At 40.2% G+C, this 21,148-nt stretch overlaps 1 protein-coding gene across 3 annotated transcripts in view; it reads right to left on the bottom strand.

Moving 5' to 3' along the window:
* ccdc93 (CCC complex scaffolding subunit CCDC93) overlaps positions 1–16,328 on the bottom strand; it is a gene marked incomplete at its 5' end in the record, with an annotated part of 39,308 nt that extends 22,980 nt beyond the window's left edge. The window contains 11 exons of one of the 3 annotated variants that reach the window (XM_083922339.1): positions 1,395–1,481; positions 1,761–1,811; positions 5,000–5,098; positions 10,554–10,590; positions 11,710–11,810; positions 12,177–12,233; positions 13,793–13,891; positions 14,236–14,347; positions 15,394–15,488; positions 15,715–15,828; positions 16,239–16,328. In XM_083922339.1, the coding sequence (XP_083778465.1) occupies positions 1,395–1,481; positions 1,761–1,811; positions 5,000–5,098; positions 10,554–10,590; positions 11,710–11,810; positions 12,177–12,233; positions 13,793–13,891; positions 14,236–14,347; positions 15,394–15,488; positions 15,715–15,828; positions 16,239–16,328 (942 nt within the window). The remainder of the gene's footprint in view (positions 1–1,394; positions 1,482–1,760; positions 1,812–4,999; positions 5,099–10,553; positions 10,591–11,709; positions 11,811–12,176; positions 12,234–13,792; positions 13,892–14,235; positions 14,348–15,393; positions 15,489–15,714; positions 15,829–16,238) is intronic. The other 2 variants (XM_083922340.1, XM_083922341.1) reach the window with 2 other exon arrangements.
* Positions 16,329–21,148: the final 4,820 nt, after the last annotated feature.

The following is a 21,148-nucleotide window of genomic DNA, read 5'->3' as shown; positions in this document are numbered from 1 at the left end:
AGAGTGACCAAAAACTGTATTCAAGTAAAACTACTGTAGAAAACAAGTAGTCAAGTAGAAGTAAAAGTAGTCTTAAAGTAAGTAAGTAAAAAGTAGTCTCTTCACTCGTAAAAGTATTGAGTGAAAACATTGTTTTTTCCCTTCAAGAACTTTTATTTGATGTGGATGTGACTGGAATAAATTCAGCCACAGTGAACACACACCTGTACGTATTTGTGATGCAATAAGTCATTATCTCCTGCCTGCCACATATACACCAGAATAAATACAGGGGGTTCACCTCCACCTGACCCGAGGACAAAACATTGCTTCAGTCATATTGTCCTCATGAAATAATTCGTTTGCACTATTTCGTCTCCACTTTTGTTTGTTTTAGCATCAACACCATAGGTACACTTCCTGCTCTCTGTCAGCATGGCTCTCTGATGTATTGACTTCAGAGCAGCGTTAACAAGTGAAGCCTGCTGCACTGTGTGCTGTGAAGTCCCCTATAAATATTAGCTGCTAGTGCTGTTTAAAAAGCCATAACATTAAGGTTACTCCTGCTGTAGCTTCAAGTGTTATTTCTGCTTAAAATCATCCGTGGGCCTTTTTTGGCAAATACACTCATCAAATAAGCCATCGAGACAATTTTTTTCGTGTAACAACTATTAACGGAGATATTCTGGGGAGCTGCTAACAGCCGGCCGTGGCCAACACTGATTAGCTCAGGGCAGCAAGGTGAAGGCATTAAATAGCTTTTTTAACCACTACTACTGCTCAAAATAACAGCAAACCTCTGCAGCAGCATGAAAAGAGTCCCTACACAAAAAACAAAGCACCAACAACATAGTTAGTGAACCCAGAGTTTATTAAAAGAGTGTTTTGAAAGACTTACCTACTGGCCCCTGTACCAGCTCCTCTTATAGTAAAGTCCATTCAAGTCGCCACAAACCACAACGTTTATGTGATTTGCTGGAATAAATCACCAATGGGCTCCTTTCTTTTGGATTGCATTTGGTAGTCTACTTGAATGGACTTTACTACGAGAGGAGCTGCTACAAATTACGCTTTCAGCTGCTTTGAACAGAGTCATGAGGAGGAGCACCAGCAGCAGACTTGGGGCCAGCTGTCCACCTGCCTCTTAACAGATCCTATTCTGAATGCATAACATGATACAGAAAAGTAGTGCAATAAATGCATCCAAATGTAATAAGAGTGAAATAATGTTTTTTCTCCCAAAAATCTACTCAAGTAAGAGTAAAAAGTATGCTGCATTAAAACTACCCTGACAAGTACAATTTACTCAAAAAAGTTAATGTAACGGAGTAAATGTAACTCCTTACTACCCATCTCTGGAAAAGAGAGCTTACATATAATACTGTACACCATCATTCTCATTGATTGTGGCTCACCTTCTCAGCATACTCAGAGGCAATCTGTTTGATCTCCTCAGACTGCAGGCCCACTATCTGACCCACTGCGCTCGCTGTGAGCTTCCCCTGCACAAAAACAAAAGAGAAAAAGTTAAATTCAAAGCAAATAGAATTGGTCACATGTATGTTTTAGCCAATAAGTTGTTCCATTTACAGTCAGCAAAGGAAGAATATTACAGACAGAGCAGTGTTAGAAAAAAGACATGAAAAAAGGAGTGAAGAGTATTAATATTATTGTAGAAAGAAGAACTTTGTGAAGTCTTAGCCAGGCAGAGGAGTAATGTGCCGATTCAATTGGAAAACAGCCTCCAGATGAAATGAAAGAGGAAACAGTTCGTTGCCAACCTCTTCATTTGCCATGGCAGCCATACTGGTCATCAGGGTTTTGATTCGCATCTAAGAAACAAAACAACCACAGTGATATCATATTTTAAGACAGGAAGTGTTGTCACAATTTCAAAATTACGATACCTGTCTAAAGTATCTCGATACCGATCCTGAAATTACCACGGTGAAAAAATAAAACATCATCAAAAGTAATGGAATAAAATATTATCCTGCGAGTGTAGTTCACTCTGGCGCTGTAGGAGACGGCTGCCTCTCCAGTAGCTCTCCGGTTTTTAGCTCTTTTACCCTATTTTAACCTCTTTCTTTCAATTTTTTTACTCTAATTGTGAAGAGATTGTGTGTCTTATATATAGTATTTCCTATGGATATTTCTAACTTTAAAATGCAACCAAGAGCAAGTTTTCTCAATTACTCAAGAGAGGAAGTGCTGGCTCTACGCACAAAGAGACGAACTTCTGCACAGACGTGGTCTCCCCTGTCAAGACTGTCCACTGTTACCCTAATAATAAGCCATGGGTAACGTGGGAAGTTAAGGCTGTCCTCAAGAAGAAGGCTGCCCTCAGGAGCAGGGACAGGGAGGCCATGAAAGCAGCACAGCAGGGGGTGAAACACTGTGTGAGGGAAGCTAAGGACAGCTACAGGAGAAAGGTGGAGCAGAAGCTGAGGGAAAACAACATGAGGGAGGTCTGGGAAGGTGTGAGGACCATCACAGGTCACTACACAAAGACCAGAGCTACAGGGGGGGACAATGGAGAGGGCTAACGAGCTGAATGACTTCTTCAACAGGTTTAACCAGCCCTTGACCCCCCCCCCCAACCCCACCCTCACTGCAGCCATCTCTCCTTCTTCCCTCTACACACCTCCCCTCCGACACCACAACAACACCCCCTCTCCTCCTCTTCCTCCACCTCAACACAATCCCCGCCTCACATCACCACAGACCAGGTTCCCAAGAAGAACAGGCCCAGCGAGCTGAATGACTTCCGACCGTTGGCACTCACTTCACACCAGGTGAAGACGTTGGAGCAGCTCTTCCTCAGTCTCCTCAGACCCCAGGTACAACACGCCCAGGACCGCCTGCAGTTTGCATACCAGCCAGATGTTGGTGTGGAGGATGCCATCATCTATATGCTGCACCGAGTCCACTTCCATCTGGATAAAGGAAGTGGCATAGCGAGGATTCTCTTCTTCGACTTCTCCAGTGCCTTTAACACCATCCAGCCCCCTATACTTCAGGACAAACTAAACAGGATGGGTGTGGACCCCTATCTGGTGGATTGGGTCAGAGACTACCTAACTGACAGGCCACAGTACGTCAGGCTGAAGGAAACCACGTCTGACACTGTTGTCAGCAGAACCGGAGCCCCTCAGGGCACAGTGCTGGCCCCTCTTCTCTTCACCCTGTACACGTCAGACTTCTGCTACAACTCGCAGCTGTGTCACATACAGAAGTACGCCGATGACACAGCCATTGTGGGATGTATCAGGGGTGACAGGGAGGAGGAGTATCGGAGTCTGGTGGGGGACTTTGCTCTCTGGTGCCACACTAACCACCTACAGCTCAACACCTCCAAGACGAAGGAGCTGGTCATTGATTTTGGGAGGTTCAGACCAGGACCGCGACCAGTCCTGCTAGAGGGAGCTGAGGTGGAGGCGGTGGACTTAATAAACTGGACTGGACAACACACAACAGCCACCTGTACAGGAAGAAACAAAGCAGGTTGTACTTCCTGAGGAGACTGCGGTCCTTCAACATCTGCAGCAAACTGCTGAAACTGGACTCACTGGTGACGGTGGCAGAGATGAGGACACTGGACAAACTGCTGGACATTATGGACAATGCCAGCCACCCCCTGCACACCGTCAACAGCAACCAGAGAAGCCTGTTCAGTGGAAGGCTGCTCCTGCCCAAGTGTAGGACCAACAGACTCAAGAACTCCTTTGTGCCTCAGGCCATCATCCTCTACAACTCCTCACACAGGGGGAGGAGGAAATAAAGAGGACAGATGGGAAGGAGTGGGAGCCACTCACTCTGCATTTGATAATCTACTCTTACATTCCTAGACACTTAAGTGCAATAATTTAATCTTACTGCTCATTTCTGTCATATACAGTCATACATATTTTATCTTATACATTTTCTCTACATGTAACTTATCTGATTTCATTTTCTGTGAATTTTGTTTGACCTTTATTCTTACATCTACTTCATATATATTTGACTAAGAGTTTATTGTTTACTGTTTATTGTTTTTTATACATTCTGTATTTATTTAGCCAAGCGTTTATTGGTTATCTTACACTGTAATTTTTTATACCTCCCTTGTGTTTTTCTAAGCTGCTGGAAATTCAATTCAAAGATATCAATAAAGAGAAATCTAAGTCTATTAGATGACAGAACGATTTCTTTTTATTAATGAAAAAATTTAAACTTAAAAAACAAACAAATTAAAACTAGATTTTTGTTAAAGCTGCTAAACTTTATAGCTACTTACCATGTTCGGTTCATAAAATAAGATACTCGTTTATTCGTCCCCCAAAGGGGAAATTTGCAATTTGCATTCCATGTTGATAATGTTCCAACCCTGCAAACTACAGTCTGGTCTGTGCTCTAATCAGACCATTTCTGCTATAAATGCAGCCCTTTGCTGCATGTCTTCCCCTCTCTCTCACACCCCATTTCCTGTCTGTCCTATATAATAAAAAAACTGCCAAAAAAAATTCTTAAAAAAAAAAAGGGAAAAAGTTCACTTGTCACTAAATAAACACTCGCTTGACTTAACGTTACATCAGGGGGATATTGATGTTATCTATCTCTAACCTGCAGCTCTCTGAACTCTTTGAACAAGTCCACATGTCTGTCAGCTCCATGTTTCTCCAAGTTGGTCATGTTGGCTCCCTGGGTCTGTATCGATTTAAAGCATTGTTTACAGACGGGCTGTGTAGTGTCTATGGGCTTGACACTGTCAACTACGTTTTTGCTCTGTGTGTCCGCTTATAAACATGCCTAGGACGATCGGCAGGAGTACTCATGTCTGTCTCACTCTGTGTCTGTCACTAAAAAACCATGCCCACTTTGGCTGCAGGCAGTGATGAAGCAGAGAGAAGCTGCACAAAGACACGCCGTTACACAAAGTTCATAATGTATCAATACTAATAAAACGTAAAATAGTAATGTTTTTGACGGCTGGGTACCTTTCTAGTATTGGTTTACTTGCAACACTATAAGTGCTCACCTCCTCCGCTGCCTGCAGATCGTCTTCCTCTGACACCTCTGCCATCCCAGGGGGCGCCGTCTGAGAGCCACTGGCCAGCGAAGCCTTCCTCTCCTCCACCTGGAGGAGGGAGAGAGGATACAGAAGCTGAAGGCGCAGCAAATGCTTGTGTAGACAGAAAGAACCACACTTACATCTACTCTTGTCACTACTGTGTTAAAAGAGCACTCCTATATCATACGTTTTAACATTTGGAGTGATCAGATCACATCTGTTCTCACCTGCAGCACAATGTCAGAGTGTCTCCAAATGTCTTCAACTCAGTTATCTCAGGACACTTTACAGAGTAGGTATAGACCACACTCTATGACTTATTCATGATTTAACAGGCAGGAATGTCAAACACATCCAGCTCTATGGAGGACGGACATCTGTCTGCACCGGTTGGGGAGGAAGATTTACTTTACTTTTATTTAAAACTAAAAGAATTACCAGCTTTCATAGAGCTACCTATAGCTCAGATGGCAGTGAATGAGGTAGCAGGCAGCCAGATAGCAGGCTTGTAATCTGATCACTCAGAATGGCACATGATGTTATTGCAACTAAAAACTAGTACAATAGTACAATATACCTGTTCTTAGATTTCTGCACTGGCTACCCATCAAAACTAGATTTGATTTAAATTATAAAATCCTGCTACTAGTATACAAAGCTGAAATTACCTTGCACCTCAGTAAAGCCTATAAAAAAAAATCTAATTACATGCCTGTGAATGTTCTCATTTGTCCAGGTCATCGTTATCTCCAAAGCAATTTTAGTCAAAAGCAACTGGACTTGGTTATTTGTCTAGGAAGATGTTTCACCTCTCACTCAAGAGGCTTCCTCAGTTCATGTACGCAACTGACCAGGCTGGGACAGCAAGAGCCCTCATGTTCAGAGGTATTTTAACCACCCCACATATTAACACCACAGCAGAGAGGCTGCCTTGTGTATTTATGCTCCAAGAAGAAGGAACATCCTGCTTGAGGACCTGAGAGATCCCCCCCCTCATACTGAACACCTTTAAAAACAATCCTCAGTCTATAGACGAATCCGACGAGCCGTTTGTGTTTTCCGCCATCAAGCAGCACTGCCATTACCGCGGTGGAGTCTCCCTCCAATATGCGCGCGTTTGAATGGGATTTGTCTACTTTTACCTGTACTTTTTATGCAGCATTACTTTTGACAACAATGTCTAGGAAGTCGGGAAGAACCTGTGCAGTTCTCTGCTGCTCAAAGAGCAGTGGGAAACCTCAACTTTGGAAAAAAACTGAATGTAAGCTGCACAAAACTTTACCTCATGAAGAGTGCCACTGTCTGAGGCCGTACAGTCTACATCAACTCAAACCTTTACCTCATGAAGAGTGCCCCTGTCTGAGGCCGTATGGTCTACATGGATTCAAACCTTTACCTCATGAAGAGCGGCCCTGTCTGAGGCCGTACGGTCTACATCAATTCAAACCTTTACCTCATGAAGAGTGCCCGTCTGAGGCCGTACGGTCTACATGGATTCAAACCTTTACCTCAAGAAGAGTGCCCCTGGCTGAGGCTGTACGGCCTACATGGATTCCTTGGGCGTGCAGATGTTCTCTAGAAGTGGATCAAGAATATTAACAGAGGGGACTTTGTTCCCAACAGCAACTGCGCACTAAGTCTTGGTTCACAATGAACAGCATGAGGCTGCTTGCTTAGCTTAACACAGTGAAAAAGTAATGTCAGCTAAGCTAACACTGCTTAGCTAGCACACAAGTACTCTTCATAACGTAAAGGTTTGTGAAGGTTGTAGAAAAAGTTCCCTTATAATGACAGCTCCCATATAAATACAGTTAACTTGACCTGACAGAGGTCTAGTAAGATTTCTGGTACTACTAGGGTCCTGGTGAAAACTAGGAAGTATGACCACATTACACTAGTTCTAAAATCCTCACACTGACTACCACTCACGCATTACTTTTGACAACAATGTCTAGGAAGTCGGGAAGAACCTGTGCAGTTCTCTGCTGCTCAAAGAGCAGTGGGAAACCTCAACTTTGGAAAAAAACTGAATGTAAGCTGCACAAAACTTTACCTCATGAAGAGTGCCACTGTCTGAGGCCGTACAGTCTACATCAACTCAAACCTTTACCTCATGAAGAGTGCCCCTGTCTGAGGCCGTATGGTCTACATGGATTCAAACCTTTACCTCATGAAGAGCGGCCCTGTCTGAGGCCGTACGGTCTACATCAATTCAAACCTTTACCTCATGAAGAGTGCCCGTCTGAGGCCGTACGGTCTACATGGATTCAAACCTTTACCTCAAGAAGAGTGCCCCTGGCTGAGGCTGTACGGCCTACATGGATTCCTTGGGCGTGCAGATGTTCTCTAGAAGTGGATCAAGAATATTAACAGAGGGGACTTTGTTCCCAACAGCAACTGCGCACTAAGTCTTGGTTCACAATGAACAGCATGAGGCTGCTTGCTTAGCTTAACACAGTGAAAAAGTAATGTCAGCTAAGCTAACACTGCTTAGCTAGCACACAAGTACTCTTCATAACGTAAAGGTTTGTGAAGGTTGTAGAAAAAGTTCCCTTATAATGACAGCTCCCATATAAATACAGTTAACTTGACCTGACAGAGGTCTAGTAAGATTTCTGGTACTACTAGGGTCCTGGTGAAAACTAGGAAGTATGACCACATTACACTAGTTCTAAAATCCTCACACTGACTACCACTCACTCAAAGAATCAACTTTAAAATCTTGCTTCTTGTCTACAAATCTCATTGGGGATCTGGGCACAAAACTGTGGATGCATGTTCAAACTAGTTATGTTTTTGATTTGATGTTATAATTTGACTTGGGTGTTGCTACGGTTGCCAACCGTCCCTTGAAAAATGGAATCGTCCATATTTAGAAAAAAAAGTAAGCGTCCCGTATTAAGCTGAAAAGAGACGCACTTTGTCCCGTATTACCGTGAGAATCAAAAATAGTATTTAAAATGTCAATAGAATGAATGAATAAATGGCGCCTTTTAAGAAAATTTACGGTAAACTTGTTCTCAGCATCTCCTGCTCTGTGTCCAATGAGCTGACAGCACACTCACACACGAGTATGACGAACCAGAATCCCTCTCATCTCATTGGTCAAAGTACTGTTGCTTGCGAAGACAATACCGTAAGTCAACAAACCGGCATGAAGGGCAGTGATGCCGACAGTACTTTACAGGTCTTGCAGTACATATTCTAGCAGCAATGCAACTACTCCTCTGAGAAAAAAACAGAAAAGAATGCAAAAATACCGAGAGGAATGGTTAGAAGGAAAAACATGGGTGGAAAAAGTGCACAATAACATCTATGAAGCGCACTGCGCTATGTGCCGGCAGACTTTTTCCATAGCCCATGGTGGACTAACTGACCTAAAGTGACTCCTTCCAGTGGTGGGAAGTGGACACACAAGAAACATAAGGGACACCAAAACTAAGGGAACCCAAGACCAATTTATTGTCCACCAGGCAACGCCAGAGGCAGATATGGTATGTAAATAATTATTTAAACACTCTGGTTAAGGTTAATATGGGAAAGTACAATGATTGTTTGGATTGTATGGAGAAATATATAACACTATTATTTTCTGTGTAATAAGCAAGTACAATTGCTAGATGAGTACATTAAGTAGATAAAATAAAACTAATACATAGATGAATAACAATAATAATAATAATTAAGAGAGCTCATTGTCACTCTGAATTATGAAATGTCTTGCTCAGAGTTTTACTCTGTGGCACTGAAAGACAAACAGCTTGTGTAGGCTACAGTCACGGCCCTTGTTTTTTGTTTACAAGTTTTACTCAGACTTTATGTTTGCACTTTTATTGTTGCATTAATTGTGTACTATGTACTGCTTTGTTTTGTTTTATTTTAATTTATACCGTTTTAAGTTAAGCAGGAAAGATATTTATTTTATTCTGTTAATTTTTGTTATTTTGTATAAAAAAATATTTATTTTCTATGTGTTCATATCACTCAAATATGCATCTAATTCAATTCAGGTTTGAGTCAAATAGTAAAAAAAAAAAAAATCACTTCACATTTACAAAAAGGGGCTTAAAAGATTCAGTATGCCAGGAAAAATGAAGGCAATCGGGCCAGCCGGCCCTCCCAATAAGGTGTAGTTGAAACCGAATTTCTCTGATAACTTCACAAAATTTGGTACCAAAATAGCTTTAATCATTTCATACATATTTCCCATTAGCTTTTCATGTATTTTATGCAAACTTTTTCAAACTCCTCCTACTGTAGAGAGATTATCTTATTCATTTCTTATTTTCTATTTTCTTGGTATAATCCTCCCACTAATGTGACGCTACATTGTGAAGGAATAGTCAATACCTCGTACGATGTTATCATAATTCATGTGACTACCCGCTATTTTAGGCAGGTATGGTATTTTTCATAACTTCTCCTAGAGAAGTCAACAGATCAATCTCAAATGTGGTCAGCAGAATCAAAAGACCTTCACGATGCCAAATTGTGAAGCATTTGTGTTTTACTGGAATAAGGTTGCCGTGGCGAGGTGGACAAATTGTATGTGTTGCCATAACACAGTAAACTGTTGTAACATGACTTTACACTGTCCATTCTGTTCCAGATTTCACATTCTGTATGAGAGTCCAGACCTGAAGACATCTACACACCCATATTGAGTCACAGCACTACCTACTGACAATAGCAAGTAAAGCTTATGTGACAGACATCGTCTGATTTACATGAAATGTATATGGTGTGGCCAACATCTGATTTATAGTAACATGGTGTATCGTTGGTGTGTGTTCTCTGGCGCCACATGGTGGACATTGGAAGAGACATAAAAATTGAAACCCATAATTTGCAGCGCCCAATGGCCGATACAGAAAATAATTTCTTGGGTCATGCATGCATTGTGTGATGTTGTGGGAATATATGTTTGGGTCTGCCAGCGTCCCGCCAGCCCCCAACGCATGTGGGGTACGAGGGCCTATTCAGTGCTGCTTGCAGCTTTAATTAGTATTTTTTAAATTTAAGTATATTTTTATTGTTACAAACTTGTAACAATTAGCTCTGTAGCTCTGCATTTTAAACTGATAAATTGTTTACATTTGCTGTATTTTTATTACCCAATAAAGCACAGTGAATTGAATAGTGTATGAAATGTGCTATATAAACACAGTTGCCTTGTCTACTATGTATGGACTTGATATGATTGCTATCATTGTGCATGGCCTGGCTCAGTTTAAACCAAGCATCTCCAATTCTGCTCCTGGAGGGCCACTCAGGTGTGTTGGCGCAGGGCGAAATCTAAAACATGCAGGGCAGTGGCCCTCCAGGAGCAGGATTGGAGATGCCTTGGTTAAACCCTTGAAAAAATACATACAGAGAATGAATGCCATAGGAGGTTTTTATAATTATCTAGTTTGACAGTCATAATGGAAAAAGAACATAAATAAACTACTTTAAAGTAGAGTTTTGGGGGGCTTAATTACTTGGTATCAAAAGACAAATTATTGAACCTTCAACGACCTACCTTGTCCTGTTTGGGCTGTTTGCTGAATCCATAACGCCTAGAGAGAGAAAAGAAACAACACATAACTAAGGAATTTTGAACAACAAAACCCCAGATTATTCAAATACACCATGCCACATTATGACATCAACACATCAAATGGCAGTCACCCAGCATGGGATAAGCTAAATACAAAAGAACAGTAAAGCAGCCCAGCAACCTGCATCCATCATGCCTGAAATACAGTATATGAGAGCTCCTTTAATTCACTGACCAACACGTTCAACCACAAAACACAGTGCTGTGAGCAGAAAAAGAAAGCTTCACACATTCATACGGTACTTACAGGAGGAAATGTGTAGTACAAAGGTGGGGATGAATGAATGGATGGATGGATGGATGGATGAAAGAACAATACATCAAACAAATAAGAATCAAGACATGAGATGGTGGATTAGACACTACAGTACAATAGTACTGGGGTTCAGGCGAAAGGTCAACAAGGCAGGGACAGAGAGAATGTATACTCTCCGCTCACTCAGCTTCTGAGACAAACAACGCCCCCTTCACTGAAGCTCCTCAGGAGCTTCAGGATTGGCAAATTCCATTTCACCCAGTGCCAGCCTACAGTAGCTGCACCCAACAACAGACAACCCTGGCAACCAGCAACAGCCAACGCTATTGGCTGCTACCATGGAAACACAGGGGGACAGAAAGTCATTCCCGGGAAAAATAAGAGTCTAAAATATTAATTCAGACTAAATATATTTTTTTACGGAAAAGCAATACTTTCATTCGGTGCCCCTCAAAGTGCCCGTGGGAGAAATATTGTTTTTTAAAGATATAGCTTTAATGAAGATTCTACATATTCAACCTTTAAAGTCCCATTACCTGCTGCATATAAATGAACGACAACGATACATTAAAGCTTCTTGGACAACACACACACACACACACACACACACACACACACACACACACACACACACACACACACACACACACACACACACACACACACACACACACACACACACACACACACACACACACACACACACACACACACACACACACACACACACACACACACACACACACACACACACACACACACACACACACACACACACACACACACACACACACACACACACACACACACACACACACACACCTGCCATATTCCAGAAGGGTGGAGTGAACCCTGGACTCATCATCCAGCAGCTCCCCTGCATCCCTCTGCCTCCTGTACTTTCTCTGGGGTTTGTACACTTCCTGTAAAACACCACAGTGTTCATAAATAGCATAGGAATTTCTGTTCAGTATTAACATAACGGATCGGAAAAATTACTTAAAAAGCAGAGGCTTCAAGTCCCCTTATGGACCAAGTCCACACTTGGTCCAGCTGGAGAGTTGCCAGTTCATCTCCTGGGCAGTGCCGAGGCACCCTTTAGCAAGGAATTGCAGCCCTTAAGATACATCTCAACTGCCAATGACCTTATTCATTTTATTTTGTCATTTCTACCATTTTTTTACATGCATTATAAAGTTATCTTAATCATTTGTATGTGCTTCTACTTTTTAATTTACGTAGTTACATAATTAATTCAATGTATGTGATGCTTGATGGTACCAACTCACCAATACGTCCAGAACTGCCCTCACAGCCTTGTCTTTCCTCTGGAGGAACTCTTCATCCTAGAGCAAAGGGTTTCACAGCACAGGTCAACAGCAACTCTTATTTAGAGGACAACCTATGGAATACAGACTAACAACCCCATTATTACCACACACCTGCTCAGTACTGTTAAAGAGTTAGGGTTATTTCTGACCCTCTGATAGGCCAATTCCAATTCAAAGAATAAAACTAGAAATTATGATGATAAATATATGTATGGTAAGTCAAATTATGAAACAGTTGTATAATATATTTTTATTCTTTATGGCCTGATTTGAGAGTACAACTAACAATTGACTGGAATAGGGCGAGAGAGAGGATATGACACGAAGCAAAGGGCTGCCAGTCAGAGTTGAACCTGGGCGCTGCCAAGCACTCAGCCTTTGTAAATGCCTGGAATATTAAGCCTGTGCTGGGATTTTCCATTTCAAAATTCCAGTTCTCCACTTCTTGGAGTCAATATTAAACATCTAAATACCAATTGTTAGATGCTTTGTATGTCAAATGGTTTTAAAATCCAACTTTTAACACTTATGTTAAATTCTGACTATGTATGCCATTATGTTGCCATAGTAATAACTAGAATTTTTTACCTATGTATTGTAGCTCATATTAGTGATGAACTCCAAACTGAGACATGTTCAATGCACAGCATTTTATTCAAGCTAAATGCTAAAAGAGTGGAATGAATAACTGTGAACCTGTAACTCTACAGACAGGAACAGTAGAGATGGATAATTAAAGGAATAACTGAACCTGTAACACTACAGACAGGAACAGTAGAAATGGATAATTAAATGAATAACTGAACTTGTAACACTACAGACAGGAACAGTAGAGATAGATAATAGAATGAATAACTGAACCTGTAACTCTACAGACAGGAACAGTAGTGATGGATGATTAAATTAATAACTGAATCTGTAACTCTACAGACAGGAACAGTAGCGATGGATGATTAAATTAATAACTGAACCTGTAACACTACAGATAGGAACAGTAGAGATGGACAATTAACCAGGAACATCAAAAGAAAACATGAGTCTGTGCTGCATTGGCTTTGGAGGAGTAAACATACTGTAAATAAATTAAATAATGAGAAATAAATAAAATATAAATAAAATAAATAAAATAAATCATAAATAAAATGTAGACAACATGTATGGCACGGTGAACGGTAACCCGACACCATTCCACAGCCAGCTTGATTAGTTTCATATCATCTACAGGTCAGCTGTGTTGTGTTAGTACACTTGTTTGGATTTGTATATATTAATGTATTTTATTTCAGAAAGTGAGATAATAGTCTGGAAACAATACACATTTTTCCAGACTGATCCAGACCTGTAAATTATTCAAAATAAATTCCATGCTTTTCAATACTGCGTAGGAACGCTAGAAGATGGATATGTTGTGCTCTGTGTTAATGGTCCTTTCCTGAGCGTAATTTATGTATTATCAATGATCACACCAAACCACTCACATTTCTCAGGCATACTGCAGTAATTATTTGGATGTCCCTCCACGAGCCACTAAATCCACATTCTGGCTGTGTGACTGACTAATACTGTGTAGTTACCCCTGGGAGGCTATGGGTCTTCTGGAATTGAGAAATGGAGTAGGCTCTCACATAGTCACCCATCTCTTCCCTGGTCTCTATGGCTCGCTTCACCAGCCACTGGAAGGAGATACAACACACAGCTGATCAGATACAGGAATCAAACAGAAAGCAGAAGAAAAATACAGCGGAAGCTACTTCCTTTACATCCTCTATCTGGGCCTGTCATTTGCACTGGATTTTCTGGGAAAAAATAAAATGAATGCAACACATGTATGACCTGATACTGAAGTCCTAAAGTAAGTCAAGGTGGAAATCAAAGCCAAATTGTTTTAGCAGATACAAATGTAATTAAAAAAATATTCAGATGACTTTGATTTTATCATTATTATTTCTAAACGCTAAGAAAACGTCCACTTGAGGCTAAATTTCAATATATGGAGAGTTAGGATTCATTATCTCACCTGTATCACTGGAAAAATGTGGATAAAATCCAGCCCTTGGATTTGATGGGGCTCCAGACGATGAGGACACTTCATCTTCGGTAGCACAGACACTATTTTCTCCGTCAGAGCTCTGCAAGGTGAAAGAAGCACTCCTCACTGACACTGAATGAATCATCATTTCTCTGCAATGTCTCCAGTTACTACATTGTCATCAAAACCAAAAAGAAAGGACTCAACTATGAAGGTCAATTCAGAATGCTTTTTGTTATTATAGTACATGACTGGTAGTATGGTGTAGTGTCAGTCAATATATTATGTGTCGAATCCACAAACTTCTGATTGGTGGGTTAGTAGACAATGTGGGTTGTAGCCATAGACAAGTTTTAACAGTTTGGTTCCAAACATCTGACAATGTCCCCCACCAGCGGATATGTGTCACAGTGCAATCTAGCAACACTGTTTTGGATTGGTGACCAAAGACTTCACCACACTTCTCTCTAAACGGTCAATATTCATCAGGGACAGTTTGATATCATACAGTGTATGGGAGCCTTCAGGAACAATTTGGCAGCTGAAAAGTAGAGATGCACTGATCTGATACCCGCATCGGATATTGACTAATTAGCTGGATCGTTTATTGGATGAATGAGGCTGATCCAGCATTCCGATCTAGTCATTTCTTTTTTATTAATATCACACACAGCGATACAGTTACAGCAATCTAATGACTTCAATCCTATGTTTGCCACACCGGTTGCGTCATTAAGCAGAGCACGCACAGCAGCTAGTGATGAGCAAACACAGAGCAAGCGCCGGACTGAGCAAAGTCTGCTATTTTCAAATTTTCATTTCAAACTTAATTTATATTAGATTTAAAAATATCTGTTTGCTGTGCACTTTACATGGAAGTGTTATTTATTTATTTTTTCTGCTAATGTACACTATATTTGTTAATAGATAATATTAAGTAAATTTATATCTGTGTTCATTTGTTACCTTTTTTTTTAGCAAGGCTAAATGTTAATGTCAAGCCTGATGCCATCACTCACATGGACAGGTATACGCTTCATTCATTCAACAGTAGGATCGGATCGGTATCAGCTGATACGCTCAGCCCAGGTATCGGATTGGATCAGAAAAAACTGGATCGGTGCAGCTCTACTGAAAAGCACTTACATCTTCTGGCCAATGGTTGAGTTTTCTTGGAAAAGAAGGTCCACATCAATGTCAAAGTTACATGTGGTAATGCACCAGGTCATACCACCGACCACCTGAAGAGGGGAAAGGGAGAAACAAGCTGAGTGAAGGTGGAGGTTTACTATGTGAAGCTTCCCCACCCAAATCATTCCTTTATGGGTACTTAAGTTCACAGCATAGCAAAACTTGTATATTTATCATCTGGGCAAGCAATAGTGACTTTGCCCTCTTTTCTCATGAATCAGAGTTTTCCCAAGATGGGACCAGCATGGAAAGAGCACAAGCAGGTCCTGTGTGTACCTTATCAAAAGATGATAATCCTTTTATCCGTGCTCTGAAGTATCCAGCTGCAAGCAGCAGCTCCAGGATCTCCGCCAGCTTGACGCTTTGATCCTCATCCTCTCGGGTTTCCACCTGGGAGCCGAACACAAATCATCAACAACAACAACAACAACAACCTCTGTGGGAACCCAGTCTCCACCCAGGCTACTGAAGTGCTGTGGAGCAAGACACAGCTGCGGCTGTTTGTCACTCAGATAGCAGAAGTTAGCATTAACTTTAATGTCTGAGGTAGTGCGGTGTTTCCTGTCATCATGCCTGGTATTCACTGTTATTGTCTTGAAACACTTGAATTTACTGTTGAGACCTTTAAATTACATTCAAGCTTACATTCACCCGTTAGAAGCCAACTAAGAGTTAGCTTCTTCGACCGTCAACTAGCTAACAGCTCTGATGCTCGTTGACGCTATATGACGTGACCGTTAATGTAGTTGGACTGTGAACGCCTCGTGAGTGTGTTAGAAAGACGCGTCCCTGCTCTGTACCTGGATGAGGTTGCCTTCTTGGTCATACTGGGCTCCTATTTTAGAGCCAGTCCTCGCTCTGTGGAAAACAGACGGAGCCGCCGCCATCATCAAGGCTGAGCAATGACGTCACATGACCATACCCTATGACAGTCACATGACCGCTGTTAAAAGAAAAACAAAACAACACAATATTATTATTTAAAGGAAGATTTCACAAGCATTATATTGCTTTATTTCCGCTTTTTTCCAATTACTATCTTTATTTAAGTTTTACGTTATTTCACCTCGAGGTAAAAATTGTATTGTTATTTGTATTGACTAACGATTGCCCTATACTGTATATAAAGAAAGAGAGAGAGGGAAAATAAAAAAAATGTCTGTGTCACGTGCTCATTTTAAATGTGGCTACACACAAAAATATACATTATAGACCTTTTCAACGGAATTCCATTGTCAGGCAACAGCCTTGATCCTTGTTAACATCCTGTTAGCTGATTGACTGTCCCTTTTTTATAAACAAAGTTTATTAGCAATAATATAACGACATTACAAAATAAATAAAAGTACAGGGAGGAGTTTTACACATGAACATAGTGAGTTTAATTTCATAACAACAACGAAAAACAACTGAAATCATCTGGCAATGTAGTCCATAATGTTCTTCAAGATTTTAGAAGTCTTTACAGGTTTTTTTGTTTTTAGATACTTTACATACAGTCATAGAATGTCTGAAGATCACCATAAAACAAGTTTGTGCTTGGAAAACGAAAGAAATCTGGCCTTGGGAATGTGATATTTGCTCAAAAGACAGAGCAATTTTATCACATAATCAACTTCCTAGTTGTCAGACTCTACATTCAAACACAAGACCATATATTCTGTTATAGGGACCAAGACCTGATGAGTTTCCCAGATTAAAAAAGAGATTTGAGTCCAAATGTTACATGAATGAGTACAAGCATAAAATAAATGAAATAGGGACTCCTCTTTACAGAAGGAACATACAGGGGAAAGATAAGATCTACATTTATGAAGAAAGTCATTGCATGTGTTGTATCCAAGTAAAATTTTAATATTATTTTCTTTAAACATATTGGGGACAAAAAATGTATTCAGTCTAAATATTCCTGTTAATGTTAGGAAACTCAGCTTTCCAACGATGAAAGGAAACAGGACACTGACTTTGAGAAGTCATTATACCTCTGATAAGAGCATTACATGACTGTTCCTCGAGAACCTTTCCACACAGCCACAATCTAGGAATACTTCCTACGAAAGGATCATATAATAGTGATGCTTTTATGAGAGTTTGCAAATTGGTGGATATACTTTTGAGTACTCTGGAATGTTGAGTTTGAGAAATGTCTAATCCTCTCTGATGGAAAATTTCTTCATAGGTAGCTAGCTCACCCCTGTCATTTAGAAGTTCAGAAATGAACACTGATTGTCTGTCGTTCACATTCACTGCAACAGTAAATAAAACTTGGACACATTTATATTGTTTATGTTTACAACTTTGAAAAGGTTTCCACTTCAGCCAGGAGAGGGAGCACTGAGATTACAGACACACTGTCCAGAGCATAGCCTGTATAATGATCATAGAATAGAATTTAATAGAATTGTCTTTATTGTCATTGTACCAGTACAACGAAATTTACAGTACAATCCCTTAATGTGCAGAAATTATTTAACATTAAAAGCATTAAAAGAATACGCTAGACCTTTAAAAGACACATTTAAGACGACTTAAACACCAACACGCACACACACACACGCACACACACACACACACACACACACACACACACACACACACACACACACACACACACACACACACACACACACACACACACACACACACACACACACACACACACACACACACACACACACACACGCACGCACACACACACACACACACACACACACACACACCATAGCAGCTTAAGGAGCCAAAACAAAAAAACAGTAGATTGCAGAGACCCTGAGCAAAGATCATTATCATAAGAGAAAGACAGTAGAATTCACATTTGGTGAATATGAAATAAAAAAAGGTGGTGTTGAGTGCATGTACTTTGCATGTCAATACTGTAACACAGATGGAGATTCATAGGTAACAGTATTTGTGTTCAGCACTGTTATAGCTTTTGGATAAAAACTTTTCTTAAGTCTATTAGTCCAAGCATTTAGAGACCTGAAAGTGCCAGAGGGCAATAACTCAAAGTGTTGTCGGCCTGGATGGGACGAATCCCTCACAATGTTTTAGCCCTTCTAAGACAGCGAGAGCTGTACAGTTCTTCCAGGGTGGGGAGTGAGCAACCAGTGATCTTTCGGGCTGTGTTAACAACCCTTTGGAGGGCTTTCCGGTCAGCCACTGTGCAACTGGCAAACCACACACACATGCAGTAAGTCAGGATGCTTTCAGTCTATGGTCCCGAAGAAGATCCAAATCAAGGTAATGACAGGCTACATAACTGCAAAATCAAGTTCAAGGAATATTAACAGAAAAAAAAAAGAGAATACTATTATACACAGATTTTATTCTTGCCACACACATTCAAAGTTAATATGAAGGTAACATACACACATATTATTTGCACTTCCCACATCTGAAGAGATATCTTTTTAAAATCACTGTCTTCTCCACACTGATGGACCTTAAGGAAACCAAATCATTTACATTTTTGACATAGTAGGCTATATGCATTAGGTTTCCCTGTCTCTGGAAAGCAAGCATTCAATGCTATATATTTTCTTTATTTTTACACATGTCTATTCATTTGAAAGACTTTATTTTACTGGTAATTGTTTCAATCAATAAAGAGATATGAAAAAAAGGAGAAGGAGATCATAATACAGGCAAATGTTAATACTGTGGGCACGAAGAGACAATAGAGCACGTCATTAAACACTGTGAGAAGTACGAGGAAGAGTGAAAGATTCAGAAAAGAACAAGTACAATTTGATTTAATAGATACTTTACAAATGAATTCAAATGAGTGTTATCAAATTATAATGCATTTTCTCACAGTAAATCATTTGTTTGGACATATATAGGTTATTATTGTTATTATTATTATTATTATTATTATTAAAGTAGGTTATTTGATCAACACTCCATACCAATTGGTGGCGGTAATGCTCCCAAAAGTTGTTTGCAAACCGCCAAAAAACTCAAAAGAAAGAAAGGGAAGACAGTGCTGCTCATAGACATAAAGAGTAGACGCCTCATCGAACGTTGGGCCTATTGGCGCTGACGAGCGGTGGAGCCGCCATCTTGGCCCGGTCGCCCGCTCCACTCAGTGTAAGGACAGGATACGGTTCAGCGTATTTTAATATTCATAGTGGGATTAACAGTAATAGAATATTCTGATATATGATATATGTGATGTATGATAGGTGTTTTGCAAACACTATAAATATAAACACAACAAGAGAAATCATTTATAGAGTATTAATAGGCTATATTTCATACATGAATACATAAATCTCTCTCTCACTCTCTCTCTCTCTTTCTCTCTCTCTCTCACACACACACACACACAAACACACGCACGCACACACACACACACACACACACACACACACTCAGAGAAAATTAAAATACATATAAATCAAGAGTATCAATACAATTAGGTCAGAGAGAGAGATGACATTTTGGACACATCTAAATACAAGTCAAACAGACACACTTCCATTTAAAGCACTAAAAAAAACAAGAGCCGAACCCTATATGTTTATAAATATTCAGAAATGATCCATGCTCTGCCAGTCGCATAGTCGTGGTAGTGGAGAGGAGAGGGAGCGAGTGTGTGTGGTATAAAAATACATATAACATTTTGTTAAATCGATCATTTTCACACTGTTTTGTTCTTGCACGATTACCAAGTGTAGAGTGTAGCTCTCATTGGTAAAGACAGTGATGTTGTAGGAGTACTTTGTATAGTATCTAAAATGACTGTGTCCTTTGTTTTTAGGCAAGGTCTAATTATGTGAATGTCTTCTTTATTACATATTTTAATGATGTAGTAATTGTATTTCATGTGCAAACAAAAACACGGGGCATAGTTCAGTAATATCCATTTTAAATTATACAAACCATTTAAGATTTTTCCTTAGTTAAATAAATGTATGATTTTTTCTTTTCAGACTGTTTCAACTTCTCTGGTACAACTGAACTAAAAAAGCCTGGACTCATCAGCTCTGGTTTACAAACATGTGACGTTCGTCCTGCTTTCAAGTGGAGATGTGGAGAACCAAGTAAAAATGTATGGGACATTTTGTTCAGCTGTGAGAATATCGGGCACAGAGTGGAAATACATGTTCACGCTTGCCTCGTAAATCTCTAATTCATTCTTTATAATAAACCCCACATCATGTTGCTCCTGTTTGATGAAACAGTTTCACAGCAAAGGATATTGGTCAGATTCTGTCACTTCTCCTTTGATAGTCTAAACTTAAAAAAAAAAAAAGTGACATGACATGAAAAATGATCTCATAATTCATGTCAATGTCATGTTCAATATTTAAAAAAACAAAACTGAGAATATCTGAGGTGACCTGAGATTAACTGTCTCTGAAGTGTCTTCCTCTCATGAAACCACAGCACATCCTCCGCTGACCTACTGCTGGAAATGTGCAATCCATTTACACTAGACCACATGTACGACAACCCCTCTCCTCCCTGCGTCTCCTTTCATATCTACACAGGCTTGCACACACACATCTGGCCGGGGGGTAAATTAACTAACATTCCCACAGAGGCTAATCTCCATGCCTCTACTGTGACAAGATAATAATAATAAAATAAGGGACAGCAGCTCCTCTGGCAGCTAAATATGTATCTACCTGCCACAGCCTGAGGGACTCACTATAACATTCAAAAATGCATGGATTTATGTCTAATTGTTTAAAATTGTACTGTA

The sequence above is a fragment of the Echiichthys vipera genome (assembly GCF_963691815.1).
Source record: "Echiichthys vipera genome assembly, chromosome: 10".
NCBI classification, from domain to species: Eukaryota; Metazoa; Chordata; class Actinopteri; order Perciformes; family Trachinidae; genus Echiichthys; species Echiichthys vipera.
This window is presented reverse-complemented; position numbering and strand designations above follow the sequence as displayed.